The sequence below is a fragment of the Seriola aureovittata genome, chromosome 3 (genome assembly GCF_021018895.1).
Source record: "Seriola aureovittata isolate HTS-2021-v1 ecotype China chromosome 3, ASM2101889v1, whole genome shotgun sequence".
NCBI classification, from domain to species: domain Eukaryota; kingdom Metazoa; phylum Chordata; class Actinopteri; order Carangiformes; family Carangidae; genus Seriola; species Seriola aureovittata.
Genome location: NC_079366.1, coordinates 11,569,753 through 11,589,577, shown reverse-complemented (window position 1 = coordinate 11,589,577; position 19,825 = coordinate 11,569,753). Strand labels below are relative to the sequence as shown.

Here is a 19,825-nt window from a genome sequence, read left to right as displayed (position 1 = left end):
ACACATTCATAGGCAATAGGTGCAAAATTACGGTTCTGGACTTGTCCAAAACTCCATAACTTTAGCTAGACCATAACATCCGCACAGTCCTGGTGCATTGCCTGGTAATTGAGAAGACATTCTGAAATAGTGGAGATCAGACTCACCTCCTCAATTTGAGGCCTGAAGCTGATGGTTGTCCTGCATGTAGAGAGGCTGAGGTATGAACTGCCTGTCGATCCTTAAACATTCCTTCGCATATGGAAGCTGGTGCAACAGCATAACAACAATAGACAAACAATAGATCTATCCCCATCACATACCCATGTACCTTTCTTGAAGCTAGCAGTGGAGATGTTGAAATATTAAATATATTGGACTATATTTTCTCTGTCTGTTTTTAATTCCGTAAAACCACCATATCAAAAAAACTACACATTCATAATAACCAGGAATATAAATATAAAAATCTCTGCAAAGGTATCAATAACTGTTATCTAAATAATATGCCAGAATGAAGATGTGCTAGAGTAAAGTTTCATTTAAAAATATCTCTTCTGCCTCTTCCTCTCTATTTGACATCCTCATTTAACCTAAGTAAGTAAGTTTAAGTTAAGTTTAAGTTATACAACTCTAATACATACAGATATCATGCAGCAACTCCTCTGAACTTTGCTCCTGTTCATTTGCACAGAGCAATTGGGATAGTTTTCAAAGGCTTTATGCACAGCACTATGATCTGATGGCACTTAGGCGTCAGCCCCGTCAAGCTGTAAGCTTGTGTAAAACCCAACAGAAAGAAATGATGCATGACACTAGGGGAAGGTGGGAACGGGAGCTGGAGGGGAGGCAATGACAGACAGCACTGATCCTCATTCTTGGGCAGTGACATGGAGAGAGAGAGAGGACAAGGAAGGTGGAGAAAGGTAACAGGAGGGAGGCAGTGTCAAAGGGGGGAGGAACACACGAAGGGAGGGAGGTCCTCAGCTCTGGAGCTGATGTCTTTGAGCTCCACCTCTGCTGTGGGAGGAAAATCTCACTGAGGATTTACTGTTGGGACCTTCAGACTGAACACTGAGCCCTCTGCATCTTTCGTCCTTTGGGATTCAATTTACTGGAATATTCACTCAGAGACTCTGGACGTGCCTACCTGCTGGAGTCCTTCCGGCTGAATGGAAAATATCTGAGAGTGGTATGAGAACAAAAATGATGTTTGTGTGCTTTTTGTATGTAGGTGTAGTTTGTCTTTGCTCCAATGTCCACATAGAGTTCAGGGTGTTTCTTGAAGAGCTGCTGTTACAGCACAGCTGGATCTGAATCCTACAATAAATGTTTTACAATACTGACATTGGTGTTTGATAGCAGTTTAGGACTGTTCAGCGTTTAGGACTTATAAGAGTAGGTTTCCACATTGCAGATTGTTCCTGTGTGGATGTGTCATGATTGAGTAGCTGATGTGAAAATTAAGTTCTAAATTGTTGTTCAGTTCATTTTTTGGTTTCAACTTTTTGACTTTGTGCAGTGGCATCGGTGTGCAGGGCCTGAGGCTAATCTAAGTATATCTTCTCAGGGATTAAATTGCTTCCTAATGAGCTTTCACTAATGTCCAAGCTTCACTTAAAGGAGAACTCTCACTGCAGGTTCTCAGCACAATGTCAAAGAGGCCACAGCACTTAAGCAGAATTGATGCTATTAATACTGCTACTATCAACTACTATTAGCAATTTAGTTAGTACATACTGTAATTCCAGAGTCATGGATTTCAGATTTAAAAAAAAAAACACACAAAACTTTAAAATGTGATTCTTTTGTAAGCATGAGTTGTAGCATTATCACATAAACACTGACTGTATGTACAGATACAACACTGATCTATCATCAGCTTGGTCTGTTTATATAGAATATCCTGCCCAGCAATTATTATTCATCTGAACCTTGAACCTAATGTCAGCTCTCTTTCAATAATATAGACAATATATCACTGGGTTAGTATCACTGATGCATGAACATGTAAGCAACAATGTTGTGGCAAGTTGAGAAGGAGTTTATTTGAAAAACTGTATATGCTGTCTATCAATAACAGTTCACCAAATCTTCATCTGTGAGGCAGCTAGCAGCAGTAGTTAGATAAATGTGGTGTAAAAAGTTAAATATTTTCACCTGAGATGTAGCAGTGTAGAGGTACACAGTAGCAGAAAATGAAAATATTTAAATAAAAGTGTCTTAAATGTGTACTTAAGTTGAGTAAATGTACTTGGTTTCTGTCTACTACTGCTAACAAGACAAGTATATAGTAAGTGGATGGATATTGAGAGTGAAAAAAGTTAAAAAGAAGCAACACACTCGCATAAGAATCTTACTTGTGTACTTATGTATTCTCCTCTAATATTATGCATCCATTAAAACTTGTATTACTTTTTTCTCTGTCATCTAGTGAGTAATATGAGGAAGCCTTTGAATGGGCTAGATCCAGGAATCAGACTGCAGGGCTTCCATTGTGTTTAGACCGGGGAGCAACATGCAAACAAATCGGTGAACCGCCGCGGCCTCTCAAACCCCCGCCCTCATCGCCACCAGCACCACCAACCCAGCTTTGGGGGGGATTCCAGACTTTTCCACTCTGCGCCAACCACCATGGATTTCATGCTACCCATAAGAAGTCGAGACATGATGGCTCCCTCCAGCTCTGCTCCTCCTCTGGGCCCTCACAACCGCTGCACCAGGTATCACTACCAGGGCTTCAAGAGAAAGCTGCGGCCTGGACGGATTATGGGCTTCATCATCAGCCTGGTGGTGGTCTCCACTGTCTGTTCATGGAGTGCCTTGTCGCTGGCCACAACGATGGCCACCGAGCTGGAATCGGCCATCGAGGGCTCAGCAGAGGCAGCAGTGCCCCAAAGAACTCTTCTGCAGTACCACAACCTCTCAGCTGTGACAAAGGACACACCGGTGGCCATGCGATCATCTGATGAAGAGTTGAATCACGGGGACTACCCAACGGACTACTTCAGTGTGGAGGAGAGACGTCAGGGCTTTGTGGTATTTCATATGTTTGGCATGTTGTACATGTTCATAGCCTTAGCCATCGTCTGCGATGAATTCTTTGTCCCAGCGCTCACTGTCATCACAGAGAAGCTGGAGATCTCTGATGATGTAGCAGGAGCCACCTTCATGGCAGCAGGAGGCTCAGCCCCAGAGCTCTTCACCTCTGTCATAGGAGTCTTCGTCTCCCACAGTAATGTCGGTATTGGTACCATCGTAGGCTCAGCAGTATTCAACATCCTGTTTGTGATTGGGATGTGCGCCCTGTTCTCCAAAGAGGTGTTGAACCTCACCTGGTGGCCTCTGTTCAGAGACGTCTCGTTCTATATCATTGGCTTGCTCATGCTCATCTACTTCTTTCTGGATAATCAAATCACAGTGGGGGAAAGTATCAGCCTGCTGATGTGCTACACCTGCTATGTGACATTCATGAAGTTCAATGCCAAAGTAGAACTTCTCATCAAGAGCACGCTGGGCAGCAACCAGGTGGACGAGCTGGAGACAGCACCAAAGGTGAGCCCAATTTCATCCATCCATCCATCCATCCATCCATCCATCCATCCATCCATCCATCTATCCATCCATCCATCCATCTTCCCTTAACCCCTATTCTTTTGAAGTACCCATCCTACTGCTGCCACTTTCTGCTGAACAGCAGTCATCTTTCACCCCATCTTGGGTGTGAACAGCTGAAGCTTACATTCATCCATCCATACATTTACCCCAATGCTCTCTTTCACCGACTGACCCCTCCAACCACTGAAAGAGCATCCCCATCAGAAACAACCATCAAGAGCTTTCTAAGTCTTAAAGGTACATGTCGGAGAGCAGGGATAATGAAGTGAAAAGGTCTTAAAAGTTGAAAGCATCCAACTAAGATCAAAGTATGAAAGACGCAGTTCCCTTTCTTTCTTTAAGAGAACGTTATTAACATGGGTTTCTGATGTGGATGAGGTGATAAGTATTTCTCGGAATGAAACTGTCTGAGTTTCTTGGCTGAAATCTGGGCATCTCGTGATAATTGATCTGAGAAAAAGCATTTGGTTTTTACAGTGAATAGGATCACAGATAAAAAAAAGGCTCATGACTACTGATCCTGAGTATAGTAGTGCTCCTGTTCTGGGAATCTGCAAGGGTGTTATATTGAGGCACAGAAGGTGTTAAAACAGAGGTTGCTGAACAGACAGCACTCTGTCAGGCAGCCAAGTCCTCTTGAATTCCCCTCTGGAAGGATATAAAGATTTGTCTTAACCTGCCATCTGTGCAGCTCACACAGTGCCAGATGCAGAGCCAGACTGCAGTGTCGTCATGCTGACTAAGTCGAGGAACAGGCTTCATCTTCAGTCACTAAGTTTAGGAACCGAGTCCAGACCAGAGTCCGGAAAGGCTCTCAGAATAGGACTGATGTAACGGAGCTGGTTAGTAAAAAGCCCCATTTCAAATTAATTCAAATACAAAGACAATTTGTTTGTGAATACTTTTGATATGTTTATTACCCATTATAGTATCTAAATTAACACAACGCACGTGTTTATACATGGTCACATGTATCACATGTATCTTTAGAGATCACTGGTCATTTTCCAAAGAGCTGTGTCAGCGCTATTGGAGGACAAATATGTTTTCAGTTCAAAGTACACAAATGTAAAATTACTATTACATCCAACTTTGAATCAAAATTCAGTTACCCATTTATTCGTCCAACATGATAATTATTTAATTATTTGTCACAAACCTAGCACTCATCTTCCTATTCTGAGATCCTCAAAGATAATATTAGTGCTTTTCTTTTTTACAGTTTTGTTTAATCCCATGCTGGGAGCAAATCAGTCAGTTTTCCACGTTACAATAACACTGGTTAGATATATATATATATGAATTACATTATTATTTAGACACTGTAATTGTTCTCTTGCCATGGTGAATTCTGATGTTGTGTTGGTAATCCTGAAACCTACATATAGTGTAGATGGATGAATTTCAGATGGATGTCTGAGATGACATCCTGTGTGATAAAATCAGTGGAAAACTAAAAGCAAAGAAAGAAGCAAAGGCATTGTGAAATTAGTCAAAAAGAAAATCCATGTAGCATCTCTCCAACCCCATCAGCACGCTCCCTCCTACAGCTCCCCTCGTATTGGCTATGACACTGGGTAAAGTGGGCAGGGTCTTCTGACTCTGGAGGGAAAGCCTGTAGCGCTGAGTGTTGTTTGTCCTCTTTTTCAACTCAGTCACACTAAAGATCATTTCAGAACATCTGTGGTTATTCGTCCTAACACGGATTACACACAGATTATATAAACCTCTGGGTTTCGGAAAGCGTGAGACATATGAAACTATTTTGACTTTTGAGAATTAAAAACAACCTTCATTTTTTCACTCTGGAAGTGTAATGTTACTGTTTATACTTCACAGTGTGACTCATAATGACAGGATTTTGACCCAGTGGTAACACACTTACAATACCGGTCACTTCACAATCACGAAGCCAATCACTTCACCGGAAGAAGATGATGGGAAAGTATAATTTTGAGATTAGCTTGATGCTGGATTTCTAAATTGAGCTGAGAGCTGATGATGTGATGCAAAAGGTTCAACACACATACACACAAATAAGCTTATTATTGTTATTGGTTTTTCACGTTTGTCTCTCCGTCTGTTGTATGTTCTGTCTGTGTGTGCAGTTGGAGTCAGATCTGTTGCTCTCTGATGTTGTAATCTCATACGGCGCCCAGGTGACAAATGCTAAAACTACTGTAGGCTGATCTTAGAGCAGCTTGCCCGTAGCTTAGACCAGCATCACCCATCACCAGTTCTTCAGGGGCGTATACAGTGCAGTGCTGCTTTTGTTTTTTCCCAGGAATATTAATTACAGATTATTCACATTTTTATCATTATAGGCCTATAAATTGAGGTCTTCCTCTAAAAATGTAAATCAAACAAACTCTTAAGATACAATAGTGGCTGAAAACACTTCGTAGAATGATGCAACTATTTCCATGGTCATATACATATACATGGTCATATATATATATATACATATTTCAAGCCAGTAGATGTTTTAGGCAATTGATGAGCTCATGATCATCAGCCTCAAATATGGTCATATCTGCTTTAAAGCTTTTCCCTTTAACTGCTTAGGTAAGCAAGAAAAAAATGCTTCTCCAGAAGCATGACTTACTTTTATTTAGAAGTTTAAACAGCTATGAGTTATTTGCTTCTGCATTACAGTTACTTATATATAAAAATTAATCTTCTTATATATATAAAAATTAATCTAGTCTTGCCTGTGTCTCCCTTCTCTTCTCCATTTTTTTTGCTAACTGTAGATTGGTAACAGCTGATTCAGTACTTTCCAGTTTCTTTTATTTTCTTCATGCAGATGAAGCCTGTATTTAAGAGTCAGTTACAGACAATAACAATAAGATTTATTTTTCCGAGGCTCCAAGTGTATCATCAGATATTTGATTTGTAAATGCCATATTCTTTGTATTTCTCCTAAACCTGAGAGCTGAATACATTTGTGCACTGATCACCCTCTATTAGTATCAGTGTTGTTACAGAAGCTCTGTTTGACACTTGTGCCCTTCTGGGAATCAGCTGTTCTTCAGGCTGCCTCACCTCAACCCAAGAACAGCTTTTCTCTCTTTCTGTCGTCCGGCACTTGATGTCCAACTACCTTGCCCTCATGTGTCTATAGCTGCTAAATAATCCCCCGGGTTAATACTCTCCTATCCCATTAGCGCCGCTAATAATAGTCTGATGCTCCTTGGGGGAGCAGGAATCAGCAGATCACTGAGAGAAAAGACTGAATATTCTTTTGTCAGCCTGCAGCCATTCTCATAGTGTGGTGTGGTTTTTAGTTTTGTGCATAATTTCGGCTGTTTCAGGCAGTTTTGCTTAGTAGCCTATATATGTTTCACACTGTGTCTGTTTAGGGGAGGGGGAGAGATGATCTGCTGATTTGTTTGCTGATGGCCCTAAAGACGCCAATCCTCTCTGATCCCCTTATCAACTGCTTACCTGCATTGACGACAGCAAACATGCAGCCCAGCATACTGTCATTCTGCTCCTCTGCAGAGCGCTAACAAAATGGTCAAATTCTTCTTGCAATCATAAGTTCCTGTGAAGAAAGGATCACAATGCAAGCAGAGTAGTAGTGGAATCAAACAGAAGAAGTCTCTGCATTAGTATATCTGTATAGAAAATTCAGCTTATTTGTTTACTAATAATAATTCTGAGGATTTTTAATAGTCATGATCCAGAGTGCAAATATATGTTGACTTTTATTTATCCAACAAAATGCAGCTGAAATGAAAAAAACATCTGATTCTTTTCTTTCTATGGTGGCCTACAGTTCTGTTCTGGGGTCAGCACAAAGCTTAACTCACTGATTTTACACTTGCAGCTGTTTGTCGACTTCTTGATTTTGCAACAGTGGCAATCTGTGAAGGAAGCAGTTTTTTTTTGTTTTACCCTCAACTTTAAATTTTGTCCTTTAATCACCAGAATTGTTGATGTTGATAATTGTTGATGAATCCTTACTGACTGCAAGGGAACTTTGAATTATAATGAGCAACTGTTTACAGACAGATGAGTGTGATGATTGTGAAAGACAAATGTTTGACAGCATGGTGACCTGTGAAAGTTGCTTCACACAGGGACTTGAAAATTACCAGTCTAAAAGTGATGATCTCTGCTGATTAATCCTGGCTTAGTCCACCAGCTCGGACAGTCAGGTGGACACAGGAGAGAGAGAGAGAGAAAGAGAGAGAGAGAGAGAGAGAGAGAGAGAGAGAGAGAGAGAGAACAAAGGGGAGGGAAAGTAAACGCGGATGTTTGAATTTTTGTAATGGTGAACTGATTGTGCCTCACTGATGACAGCGATGATGATAAGAGTGATGAAGGGAAAGTTTGGTGTAGATCTACTGGCTCCAGGTCACCACTGTACATCCTGGCATTCGTCCAGTGTCTTTGGCTTCTCGTCTGGACCAGGGATGAGACAACTGAACTGGAACAGCAGCTCAGCCCAAAGAGCAGAAATCGTTTAGTGAAGCTTTCTTCTTTCTCTAAGCAGATCATCTTCAAATCTCGAACAACTCACTGTTATAACATGAATGAGTCATGAGCTGATTTTGATGACTCGTTTTACTCCCCAAGGTAGATTTTGATGCTGAAATATTGTTAATTATATTTTGTATGAATGTCATCCATCTTTAGCCCAAAATTAAAAAATTATGTTTTCTAATCAACAGTTGTTAAACATGGAGATGTCTGGTAGGTACGCTACTGTGACATAGAGGAACTCCTGAACACTCAATATGACAATATTAAATATGTATAGATTTACACATATACAAGAGGGCAACATCTTTTTAAACTGTCTTACATTATCAGTCAGTGAAATAGATGTACATCATTAGCCAAAGTGGAGCCAAGTGTATTAATTCGCTATAAAACCTGGTAAATGCATTACACTTTGAACTCAGAAAATAATAAGAGACATCACGTGGCTTCATAATAGACGGACTTTGTAAACACATTCGTCTTTTAGGTCATATATCTATACTGTAGATTATCCAATCTGTAGATGTTATTGTATCTATCAAAATAGAAATTGCTGTAAATTGCTCTAAAAGTGTAACTTAAAATAATGTTATTTCTTGTTGTGTAAGAGTAAATGTCACTCTGGATTATCTTATTCTCTAACATTTGTCTTATTTCTACTACTTCAGCAGTTACACATTAATTAGATGTAGTTTTGAATCTGTTTCTGCCACCTGCTGTAATGACAAACAAAAGGTTTTGGAGGATGGTTGAAAGGTGTTTCTCAGACTGTGGAAGGTGATGCATGAAAATCACCTAAACTGGGTTTTCACACAAAGGCCAATTGTTAAAAGCCGGTTTCAGTTCCAGCAGATTCTACATGTCTTTTATAACCGAGCAGCTCTCAGGAGCCATGTGAGCACTAGACGACATGAACTAATGCCAAGCTGGCTTCAGCTATTAGGGCAGGAGCTGCGCTGCTCAGCAATCACATGGCCAGTATAGACAGGTGTCCACTGCTCCTTTTTCCTCCTTTACATCTTTAACATATTATTTTTCTTCTTAAAAATTATAACATATTGTGTATAAAACTGTACAACTCCAGAGAAAAGATCATTGGTCAGACATTTCTGTTTGATGAGTCTAAGTAGAGTCTAATATAAACTTAGAGCTAGATCCACGAACATCACCTAGTCTGCAGCCAGAGGATCTTCATGCAGCTGAAGCTATAAACACCTCCTCAAACAAATCTGGACTGAACAAACATGTAACAAGTCAATAGGAATGACAGCCCGTTGAAAACAAAAAGAAACCCCTGGCTTTAGCGTGGCTTCAGCTGCCATAACAGCAGCAGGTGTCTTGTCAGTTGCACGCTAAAGGGATTATCTGCTCAAACTCTGAGGCCTCCATCATGAAAACGTGTCAACAACAAAACCCTCCACCTCTCTCCCTGGTGTTTGTGGCTGTCTGTGTTTGCTTTTCAAGTTTCCCCACTGAGTTTGTCGGATATATCTATAATATGAATTAGGAAGTGTACAAAAGGAGAAGGAAGAGTTAGCTCAGCTGAGTGCTACAATTCTTTGTGTAAGCTATCTCTGTATTACGTTTAGGCCTATTTAAGGAAAAAGACAAGGCACGCAAGCAAGCAGACAAAATAGTGCTAATGCAGCTCAGTACTAAGGTTTAAAATTATGTCACCTTTCATGTAAAGACCTTCAGTTTTAGATTATATACAGTATTGAAAGTTAATTAAATAAAAGGTGACTGAACGGTCCACCAGTTTATGAGAATTTGTTATGAAATATGAATTCAAATGATCTGATACAGCAACAATGTCAGATGTAGTTACGCTATATGTGCTTCAAGCTCCTTCATCATTTAATATTTCTGAACTTACCTAACAATCATTTTAACTTTATTTAGTAAATACCTCAAGTTTGTTTATTAAAATACTGGTCAGTCATTTTAAAATTCACATGAAGTTTCAAACTTTTCTCATTTCTAATTTGCATATACTATAATCTGCTACCTTTAACCAGTGCTGTGGGTCTTTCTCTCTTGTTTGGAGCAAAGTTCTCCATACACTCAACACACACACACACACACACACACACACATATATATATATATATATATATATATATATATACATAAACATTTACATAACTAGAAGGGCACTCAGAGAGCGCAGACCTCCACAAAGGCCAATGTCAAACAACATAAACCAGACTTCAGAGAAAGAAAATTCAAATTCATAGTAAATGATCCAGATCTGCTCCAGGCCCCATCCCTCCATCAAGTTTAGTGCGAATCAGTTCAGTACTTGTTGCGTAATCCTGCTGATGAATAAACAAATGGGTAAAAACGTAACCTCTTTGGCGGAGGTAAAAAAAACTCCCATAACGTGATCATTTGTCCAAACCTCCTCACTCAATTCGATAATTTTGGTCTTTGGTCTTCTCTATGCAAACACAAATAAAATAACATTACTCTGTGTTACATTTAGGCCTGTTTAAGGAAAAAGACACAATATTTACCCAATATCTACCCATGAAACTTTATTCCCATCTGTTTTCTTGAACATCTACAAATCCCTGACTCCCACACTAAACCACCCCCCCCCTGCTGACATCACCACTTCTGTATTTTTCACAAACCCACACCACAGTCTCTGTCTGTTTCAGGCGGTGGACTGTGCGTGTTTGTATGTGTTTCTCTATGTGGTGACACCACTGTGCTGTATATGTCCTCTGAAGAAATGGCTGGGGTTGAGATTAGTGTGAGTCCTCTTCTGTGTGTAGGATCCTAGTTTTCATGTTGGAACAGGACCCATAAACCTCTGGCTCTGGTTTGCTCCCTCCAACTGTGAGGTGGAGGAATGTGTGTGCCTTTCTTCTCCAGCGGATCCTTTGGCACTAAAATAAATTTATCTTTTTTGTTAAAAAGACAAAAAATTGATAGAGATGTTTTTCTACACTTTTTATTGTCATATTGTGGGTTGAACAAGGCTCATGTCATCTTTCATACCTGTCCTTACCAATTGTGCTGTCAACATACTGATATGTTAAAATATACTTGGTCTAAAAAAAAAAAAAAAAGATATGAAAACATAAAAAATGCCTGTAAGCCTGTGTTGTATGTCATATCTAACTCAGACTCTACCTGTTCTCTCCTCCTGGTTTAAAGTTTTCACTAAGTGATTTTACGTTTTCATTTCAGATCTGCTCTGAGGCCCTCTGGGTCTGTAGGAGTTTACTGAGCTGCATTGTAGCTGCATAACTTTATTAATTCACTTATCCCATCCCACCCCTGCCAATGTAGTGATGCAATCCAATCCAACAGCAACACTCAAAAACTGGTGTCGAATAAACGTGTCAAATGACACAAAGAGAGAACATTATAAAAAATAGCTGCAGTTATTGCAGGCCCTAATGTGTTGGATTGCATATAGCACACACGTTTGTGTTACTGTATCCACGCCCTGCGTTTATACAGTAATGTAAGAAACCTATACTGTATATATATTATGTTTTCTTTCTCTGTGTTTTTCCTTGAAGGTAAATGCTCCAGGAGATGATGAGAACAAGCTGATGGTAAGTTTGTTTTGTATGTGTGTGTGTGTGTGTGTGTGTGTGTGTGTGTGTGAGAGAGAGAGAGAGAGAGTGAGAGAGGTGAAGAATGGGTTTCCTAAGAATATGTAATTAATAATTATTAATTTAAAAAAAAAATCAATGACTCAGTACCAGAAAACTGTAAGATTTTGGCGGTCTGTTGTCAGTATTGTTGTCATTATGCAGTGTCTGGTACTGGTCATTTATGTAAGAGAGCATTTTATGTGTCTGGCTATATTTACATTATACCGAATGCATGAGATAGAAAAGGTGTTGTACTGCATGTACCACAGAGATTTAAACTGCGATTAAACAGAGATGTGACAGTTTGAATTTGAGCAGCTGCTCATTGGGTTGTTTTTCTTGTCGGAGTTTCATAAATGAATGAAATTGATGAATAATGCGAAGATTATGTGTTTGCATTTTTACAGGCAAAACCCAGGCTGCAGAGAGAAGGCAGCTGTGCTTCTCTACACAACTCACTCATGAGAAACAGCATCTTCCAGCTCATGATCCATACACTGGACCCCCTGAGTGATGAAGGTATCGGTATGAAAAACACGCAGGAAACACACAAATACACTCAAATGCAACAAGATCTCAAAAACAAGATATCATTTTAAATTTTGCAAAACAAGCATGAAGTATGAATTATGTAATCATTATATTCCTTTACATATAATTAACCTGTATAACAGCATGGGAATTACATGTCTGTATGTGTCTGTTTTAGGACGTTTCAAAGAGAAGGCGTCGATCCTTCACAAAATGGCCAAGCAGAAGTGTAAAGAAGATGCTGCCAATGCTGCCAATGCTGCCAATGCTGCCAATGCTGCCAACGGTATAGGTGAGTAACAGTGATGAATTGTATCATATAGGAGCCCATTTATGTCACTCAAAAATCTGATAAATCAAGTTACAAATCAATTAGCAAATCGTTAATCACTTTAAGAACTGTGGCTATTGATAGGTGAATGGTTGAAACAGTGCACAGATGAATCAACAGTGTGTTTATCACAAATGAATAAATGGACAATAGGCAAGTTAATTCAATGTAGAATTGTAAAACAAAGGTAGAGTTACACCTTTAATGTTACAGTTGTCCAGTGGCGGCTGCTGGTCTTATAAGGAGGGGAAGCTCATTTTTTGGCCTACATCATAAAATGTGTCCGTTTATTTAAATGTAAATTCGCAGAGTGACAGAAGAGAGTCGCCAAACATAACGCTAGTCGTTTTTAACAAAGACAAAGTCGCTGAGGATCAGTAATGTCTCCAGATCAACTCCGAACAACGGAATGAAAAACTTGAAAACTGCTCCGGTGGCTGCTTATACTTCAAGATCGCTGATTCGCTCATTTCGCTGTCAATCAAAAAGGGACTCAGCATCAGACAGATCATCCAACCATCATGCAGAAGCCGAGCGTCCGGGCCAGCCCACTGTCCCATAGACCCCCAGAGACGCTGAGCGTCCGATGGGCGGGACAAAGCCCAGCATTTATCCAATGACCGTCTAGTTTCGCTGCAGTGGAACAACCCACTCTCTGCTTCCCCATTGAAGTCAGGAGACGCTCAGCGTCTACACTGTGTAAAGGTCTGTGGCGCTGCGGGGATGAATGAGAAGAAGTCGTGTCGGTTACCTGTGATAAGTAGCTGAATCTGAACAAAAGATGAACGTGATCTAGCGCATATTTAGTCAATGAAATGTACACACAACAGCACATATTTGACCACTTATTTTGTTGACATTTTAGGGGAAGCTGAGCTTCCCTTGCAGTCTTAGAGCAATGGCCACTGCAGTTGTCCTGATTATTTTAAAATGTCTACACGGCGGTTGGCTATTCTCCAGATGTTATAGTGTGAAAAGTAGTGAATGTTGGCTGAAGTTATTACTTAAATCCTTCCACTTTTATCTCATTATATATGTCATGATCACATAACTACACATTTGTGATATCTTTAATGAAGTATGAGACCATTTGGTAGTTTACAATCAGAAGAGAGCTGATTGCTAAAGGGGGTGTTTCTGTGAAGTCAGATACAAGATATTATTTTATCATCAAATACACATTTTTATTTATTCATTTTATCGGTAAATGTATCTTCCTTTTTTTTACATGCATCCAATTCTCTTGAGTTTTCTGAGTTATATCTGACATTTGTCAATTGATTTATCAACTGACTGACTGATTTGGCAATTGAACTGTCATTTAATCAGTTTTCTTAAGAGGCATTAAAGATCTTCCATATGATATTACACAGCCTTCAAGAAATGCAAATCTCACTGAGTTTCATTTTTACTTTCATTGTTGTTAGACCACCAGTTTTATTTCAAATTTAACACTATTATAAAAGACTACCTTATACCCATTTTCCTTTTCTCACCTCTTTTTCTTTCCTCAAGCTGATAAAAACATCCCCAACAGTTCGAATGTTGCAGTGGAAGTCACGCCACCCATGAACGGTGTCATAGGAGGAGACGAGGTATGGCTTTTGTCTTTCTTTGTTCTTCCAAGTTCACATTCAAGGCTTTTTGAAACCATCTATTTTCATAGATCCTCAACAAAGAACACAAAAACACTATAAACAAACATACCACTTGACTTCATTTTACAATGAAAAAAAAAGTCTATATATTTATATGTATATGTTCAGTATAATTTATCAACTCTTCCTCAGGGTGATGAAGAGGAGGATGAAGACCAGCCTCTGAGCTTGGCCTGGCCCGACACCACCAGGAAGAGGCTCACCTACCTCCTCATCCTGCCCATAGTCTTTCCACTTTGGCTCACACTACCGGACGTCAGGAGAGAGGTGCCAACACACACACACACACACACACACACACGTGTGCACACACACAAAATAACACATCGCCAGACAGTGAAACTTAAAAATGCTGTGCGTTTACAAAGTGCTCATGGATCACTGCTTCACCATAAATTTACGATATTATATATTCACATTAATAGAGAAGTGTGTGTTTCTCAACATGTAAAAAAAAAAAAGGTCTGTTTTACTGCTGTTTTCACAATCATTACTGATGTTAACAAATGAGAAAACTTAGATTCAACATTTCTCTTAATTAGTTTCTTTACTGCACAACCTCCTTAATCAGTGTTTTGAATAACTGTATATGTAAACAATATTTATGGCCGAGGCCAGAGATTGTTTTATTGCTTTATTGAGTGAGTTTTTTTTTTTTTTTATTCATTCTAGACTGCAAAAAGGTTCTTCCCCATCACTTTCATTGGTGCCATTTGTTGGATTGCTTTCTTCTCTTACCTGATGGTGTGGTGGGCTCACCAGGTACAAAACACACACACGCATTCACGCACACTCATGAAACACAATTCCAAAGATGCCTGTGAAATCTGTCCTTCAAAGTCATATTTCTTTACATCTCCGTCATTGTCATTTTCACACGCACATACTCTGCTCTCTATTCTGTTCTATTTTATTCTATTCTTATCAGAGTGCAGCAATCAGGGTGTTGAATGTGTGACCATGGAAGCTAATCCCGACTAATCTGCCTTGATCCACCGCCAGATCAACCTGTAATGTTCTATTTTAACAGTGCAAATGCAAAGACAGGCCTGCAGCAGGAGGTCAAACTGCATGTGCAAGGTCACAGAGTAATGCACCTGCTTTTTTTCTGGAAATATTTAAAGTCTTGTCACAAAATGATTCACAGGATGACTGTTATGTGCACTCAGCGACTCTATCAAATGAAAACTGCACCACTGAAGAGTAACTACTCTAAGTCTAATAATGCTGCTTGTGCCACCAACTAGTGGTGACTGTGCCTTCCCCCTAGAGTGTGCAGCTGTGATACAGAGAGGTACTATACTACTATGCTACGTCAGAGCACTCATCACAGTGGTCAAGTGTGGTCACAAGTAGAACACACCACACCTGACCACACTGAGCGGTGATGGTTGGTGTTTGTACCTTTCAACCCATGACTGTAAAGTGGTGGATATATCAAAACAAATCTGAAGCAAAAGCAGCAACAAGACAACGAGATTGTTCTGAGCGCCGTGTAAGAAGGTGGTTTTTCTGCCTTTATGAAGTTTGTGTGGCTGCAACATGAAAACACATATTCCTCCTTTCAGGTTGGAGAAACTTTCTGGATCACAGAGGAGATCATGGGTCTGACCATATTAGCAGCTGGCACTTCAATCCCTGACCTCATCACCAGTGTGATTGTAGCACGAAAAGGCCTTGGTGACATGGCCGTGTCCAGCTCTGTGGGCTCCAACATCTTTGATATCACTGTGGGGTGAGTCCAGCAAACAACAAGGAAACATTATTCCTAATAGCTGTGTGTTAACCCTCAAAATCCAGCAAAGAGAAAACCTATATGACTCTTCTCTGCTGTGCTCTCTGCTCCCTCCAGTCTGCCATTCCCCTGGCTCCTCTTCAACATCATCAATGACTTCAAGCCGGTCGAGGTGAGCAGCAATGGCTTGTTCTGCGCCATCGTCCTCCTCTTCCTCATGCTCCTCTTCGTCATCATCTCCATTGCGGCTTGCAAGTGGAGAATGAGCAAGATCCTGGGCCTTCTCATGTTCTTGCTCTACTTCGTGTTCCTCATTGTCAGTGTCATGCTGGAGGACAAAGTCATCAGTTGCCCTGTCACCGTCTGAGAGAGAGCGGCTCCTACTGATTCTCAGAAAGCTCAAATGAAACATGAATGTGCTCATGCGCATAATGATTTACTATAGGATTGAAAAAACATGCACACACAGACACACACTCTTATCTGTCTCACACATGCACACAGTAGAAGACTGCAGACACACAGACACACAGACACATACATCCACACACTCAGTGTCAAGCTGCACACACAAATGAAGCAAACACACAAATATACACAGGTTGTTACAGGTGCAGACTGGTGCACTGGAGCCTTCCAGCAGTGGCAGACAAGCCAGTCCGTCATTAATGGACTTATGCCACCCAATAGGAGGGACTCCTCTCACTTTGTACCATGTGGCTACGTTCAGTAGCAGCTATTGGTTAAAACCAGCTGAAAGCAACTGATGGTCATGTGAATTGAACGCCACCCAGGATGGAAATGTTAATTGAAGAGCATCATTTATTTTTTTTTTTCAACTTAAGGATTGTGCTGCAGTATAAGAAGTACCTCTACTACTCTTGCAAGCAGCCATGTTAAGCATATGAACTGAATTTGGAGGTTCAAAGAGACTTTTTTTTTTTTTTTGGAGCTCTGGAGAGATGTATGTCACAGGGAGGGGAAACCTGGGAAACAAATAAGTGTGAAAGCTGCTTAATAAACCTTTAACAATGTCCGCTCCAACAACTGCATGGCTTTGCAATGACATCAAAAGAGAAATACTCAGTGTTAATGATTCGAGTGTGTTTTCAAATACAGTGCATTGCATTTCAGGACATATTTGGCAGAAATTGTTACTTTAATTCCAATTCATGAATATCTATAATAGAGGACATTAAATGCTAAATAGTTACAATAGAGTATGGACAGATAGCATGGACCAAGATTAAACTGGCTAAGGTTTTATCATGCTCAGTATTTCTGCTTATATCAGTGTATCCCAATTATATTTTCATATTATAAGCTTGTGAGTGTGACTTTTTCTGTTCTGTCTTTTTCTGTCTGCCTTTACATGCACCACTCTAGAGAGAGAGAGAGATTATAATATAAACTGGATGGGTTTGGTGCATGGAAGTGCACCTAGTGGTGAAGAGGTCAGTGTCACATTTGCATCCCAGCAGATGATGCAGTCGGGACAACAAGTGGTGGACTAAAGATTAGCGTTTGGTTTTTTCTAAAATTATGTATTACTAAAAAGGTGTGTTCAATATCAACAGGTATCACCAGGCTTCTGTAAGGTTTTGACGTAAAAGAACTCATGTACTGTCATGTACTAGCAATATTTTTGTCTTGGATTTTCCACTGCTGTAGGCATTTTGTACTTTGCATCAGATCAAAAAGGCCTAATGTGGGGCCATCATCGCCATGTTCACATACCACTTTCTTCTGTTCACTATTTGATATGCAGTGGGAAATCTTAGACTAAGATTGGTATGAGAAACATCAGGTAGGCCAATATTTTTATTCTAAAATAAAACACTGTTGAACAGACTCATTTGAAGAGTTTCAGTTTGTGACATTTGAGTATTTTGGCACAAACTTTGTTGTCCTCTAATTCCTTTCTATTAGAGTTACAGTTGTGTCTGCTAGTGAAATAACACTGAGCATATTCATCATTAGGGTCCTGCTGTAGTAGAAAATTATCAATTAGTGTACAATATTTCAATTCAAATGTTCCAGAAAAAAGTGTATGTTTCCATCAACTAATCTAATGATATATATTGAAGAGGTTGCAAAAGATTAAACAATTAAAGAATACCACAATAAAGAAGTCTCTGTGACTCAAAAAATCTTGCATTTTCTCTCTTTCTGATTTGGGGGTATTTAAGTGATTGTTTTTCTTTACCTTTTATAAATGGGGTTTCCATTTAGTTTTTTTTTTTGTTGTTTATTTGTTTGCTTGTTTTATTCTTCTTCTTGCTTTGTGTTTTATCAGCAAAGTCTATAAACTGCCTATAAAAACAGGTGGAAGGAAACATACTTGTGATGTGAAGCAGATATAGTCGTGACCCAACAAAAAATCAGTGCCAGCGTTGTCCATCCTTTATACATCAGTTGCACCACCTGTTACATGCTGAACTGCCTGACTGCCCTCATACAAGCTACAACACACAACAGTCCAGAAACATTTATTTAACCATGCCTGGAATATCACAAAAAGACTAGATAGTCTGATTCAGTCCTAAAATATTTGTTAGAAATGTTGAGAACAGCTTCCCTGTGTAGGTAGAGGAAAAAATACTATGCGATTATAGGCTGACATCACTGTTTTAAAGGAAGTGTTAGTAAATACTTATAATAATTTATCATTTTCCCTGTCGGCTGCTTTCTATGTCAAATACATGAAGTGAAACCAAATGAGGGGGATCATTTATTCTGCCAGCAGCATTTAATAACGTGCTCCATCAGTCTTGGAGAAATGCTCAGTAAAGCTCCTGTCAACTCTCTGAATAATCTGCTGTTTCTCCCTATATTAGTGCAGGAGTTAGGAATTGTTAAAATGTTAAATGGTTCCAGTGCAACAACAACTTAAGAGATAAATGAATGTAAAAGCTGATGTCCTGCTGGAAATCTTTTTTAGTATTCTGTAAGCTGGGAAAGGTTAGCACACAGAATGGGAGCACTCTGTTTTACTCAGGTATACCTTTGCATTAAATTTGTGTTTTCTTTTCAGTATAGACATTTTTCCTTTTCAGATCACTGGATCTGATTGAGCTTCCTTCATAAAAAATATCAGTTCTACACCACCTTTAAAAATCAAACTTTTGTGTCACTATGTTAACCTGACCACTTTTTTATCTTTCTGTTTTCATAAAAAAAATTTTTTTTGTCCAAATGATCCTGAAAAGAAATTGTCCATAAAATTGATCCCAAATATTCCCAAGTATTAAAAATGTGTGTTTTATATGTGTATAAAACATTTGTAAACTGTAAAGCAAGACTGTACATAAACCCCTGTATGTAATATTAGTCAGCACATAGTTTACAAACCTCAACACAAGGTATAATCTTTGAGTCCTGCTTAATATTTAGCCCGTCTATGCAGTATCATTTATTGCTTTGATGGCTCATTCGAATGTGAGAAACGTGTGTATGAATGAATGCATTTAGAAATATCTATAACTATTAATCCTCAACCAGTTTCAATACCATGACAAATGGTAAAATGCTTTTGTATTTCCTGTGTACGTTATGCAAGTATGAAACCATATTCATGTACTACTTGAATCATGTATTATACTGTAAAAACATATATCATTCAACTGTGTATAAAGTGTTATATGATCAAATAAATGGAAACTCAAATTTTCACCACTGGTGTTTTAATGATGGTCAGAAACAGAGTGATGAAATACTACAGAATATTTGCAAATGATCAGGGCTTGTATGAAAGCCTTTGAGATTCACATAGAGGCTCTATGTTGACAGTTACAATGGCTAGGGCAGTATTATTATATTACTAGAATATATTGCATTTGTAGACTAAGTCTAATTGCAAAGGTCATAC

At 39.3% G+C, this 19,825-nt stretch overlaps 1 protein-coding gene across 2 annotated transcripts; it reads left to right on the top strand.

The window, feature by feature from the left end:
- Positions 1–554: 554 nt before the first annotated feature.
- On the top strand, positions 555–19,541 carry slc24a2 (solute carrier family 24 member 2). 2 transcript variants are annotated; one of them, XM_056371981.1, is made up of 10 exons: positions 555–1,171; positions 2,414–3,534; positions 11,625–11,660; positions 12,110–12,221; positions 12,412–12,525; positions 14,080–14,159; positions 14,355–14,489; positions 14,895–14,984; positions 15,791–15,957; positions 16,075–19,541. In XM_056371981.1, the coding sequence occupies exons 2-10, from the start codon at positions 2,614–2,616 to the stop codon at positions 16,322–16,324; spliced, it is 1,905 nt and encodes a 634-aa protein (XP_056227956.1). In that variant the 5' UTR covers positions 555–1,171; positions 2,414–2,613; the 3' UTR covers positions 16,325–19,541. The 2 variants fall into 2 exon arrangements, with proteins under 2 accessions (XP_056227956.1, XP_056227957.1); XM_056371982.1 differs by lacking the exon at positions 555–1,171 and having other exon boundaries at positions 2,243–3,534.
- The last annotated feature ends 284 nt before the right edge of the window (positions 19,542–19,825 follow it).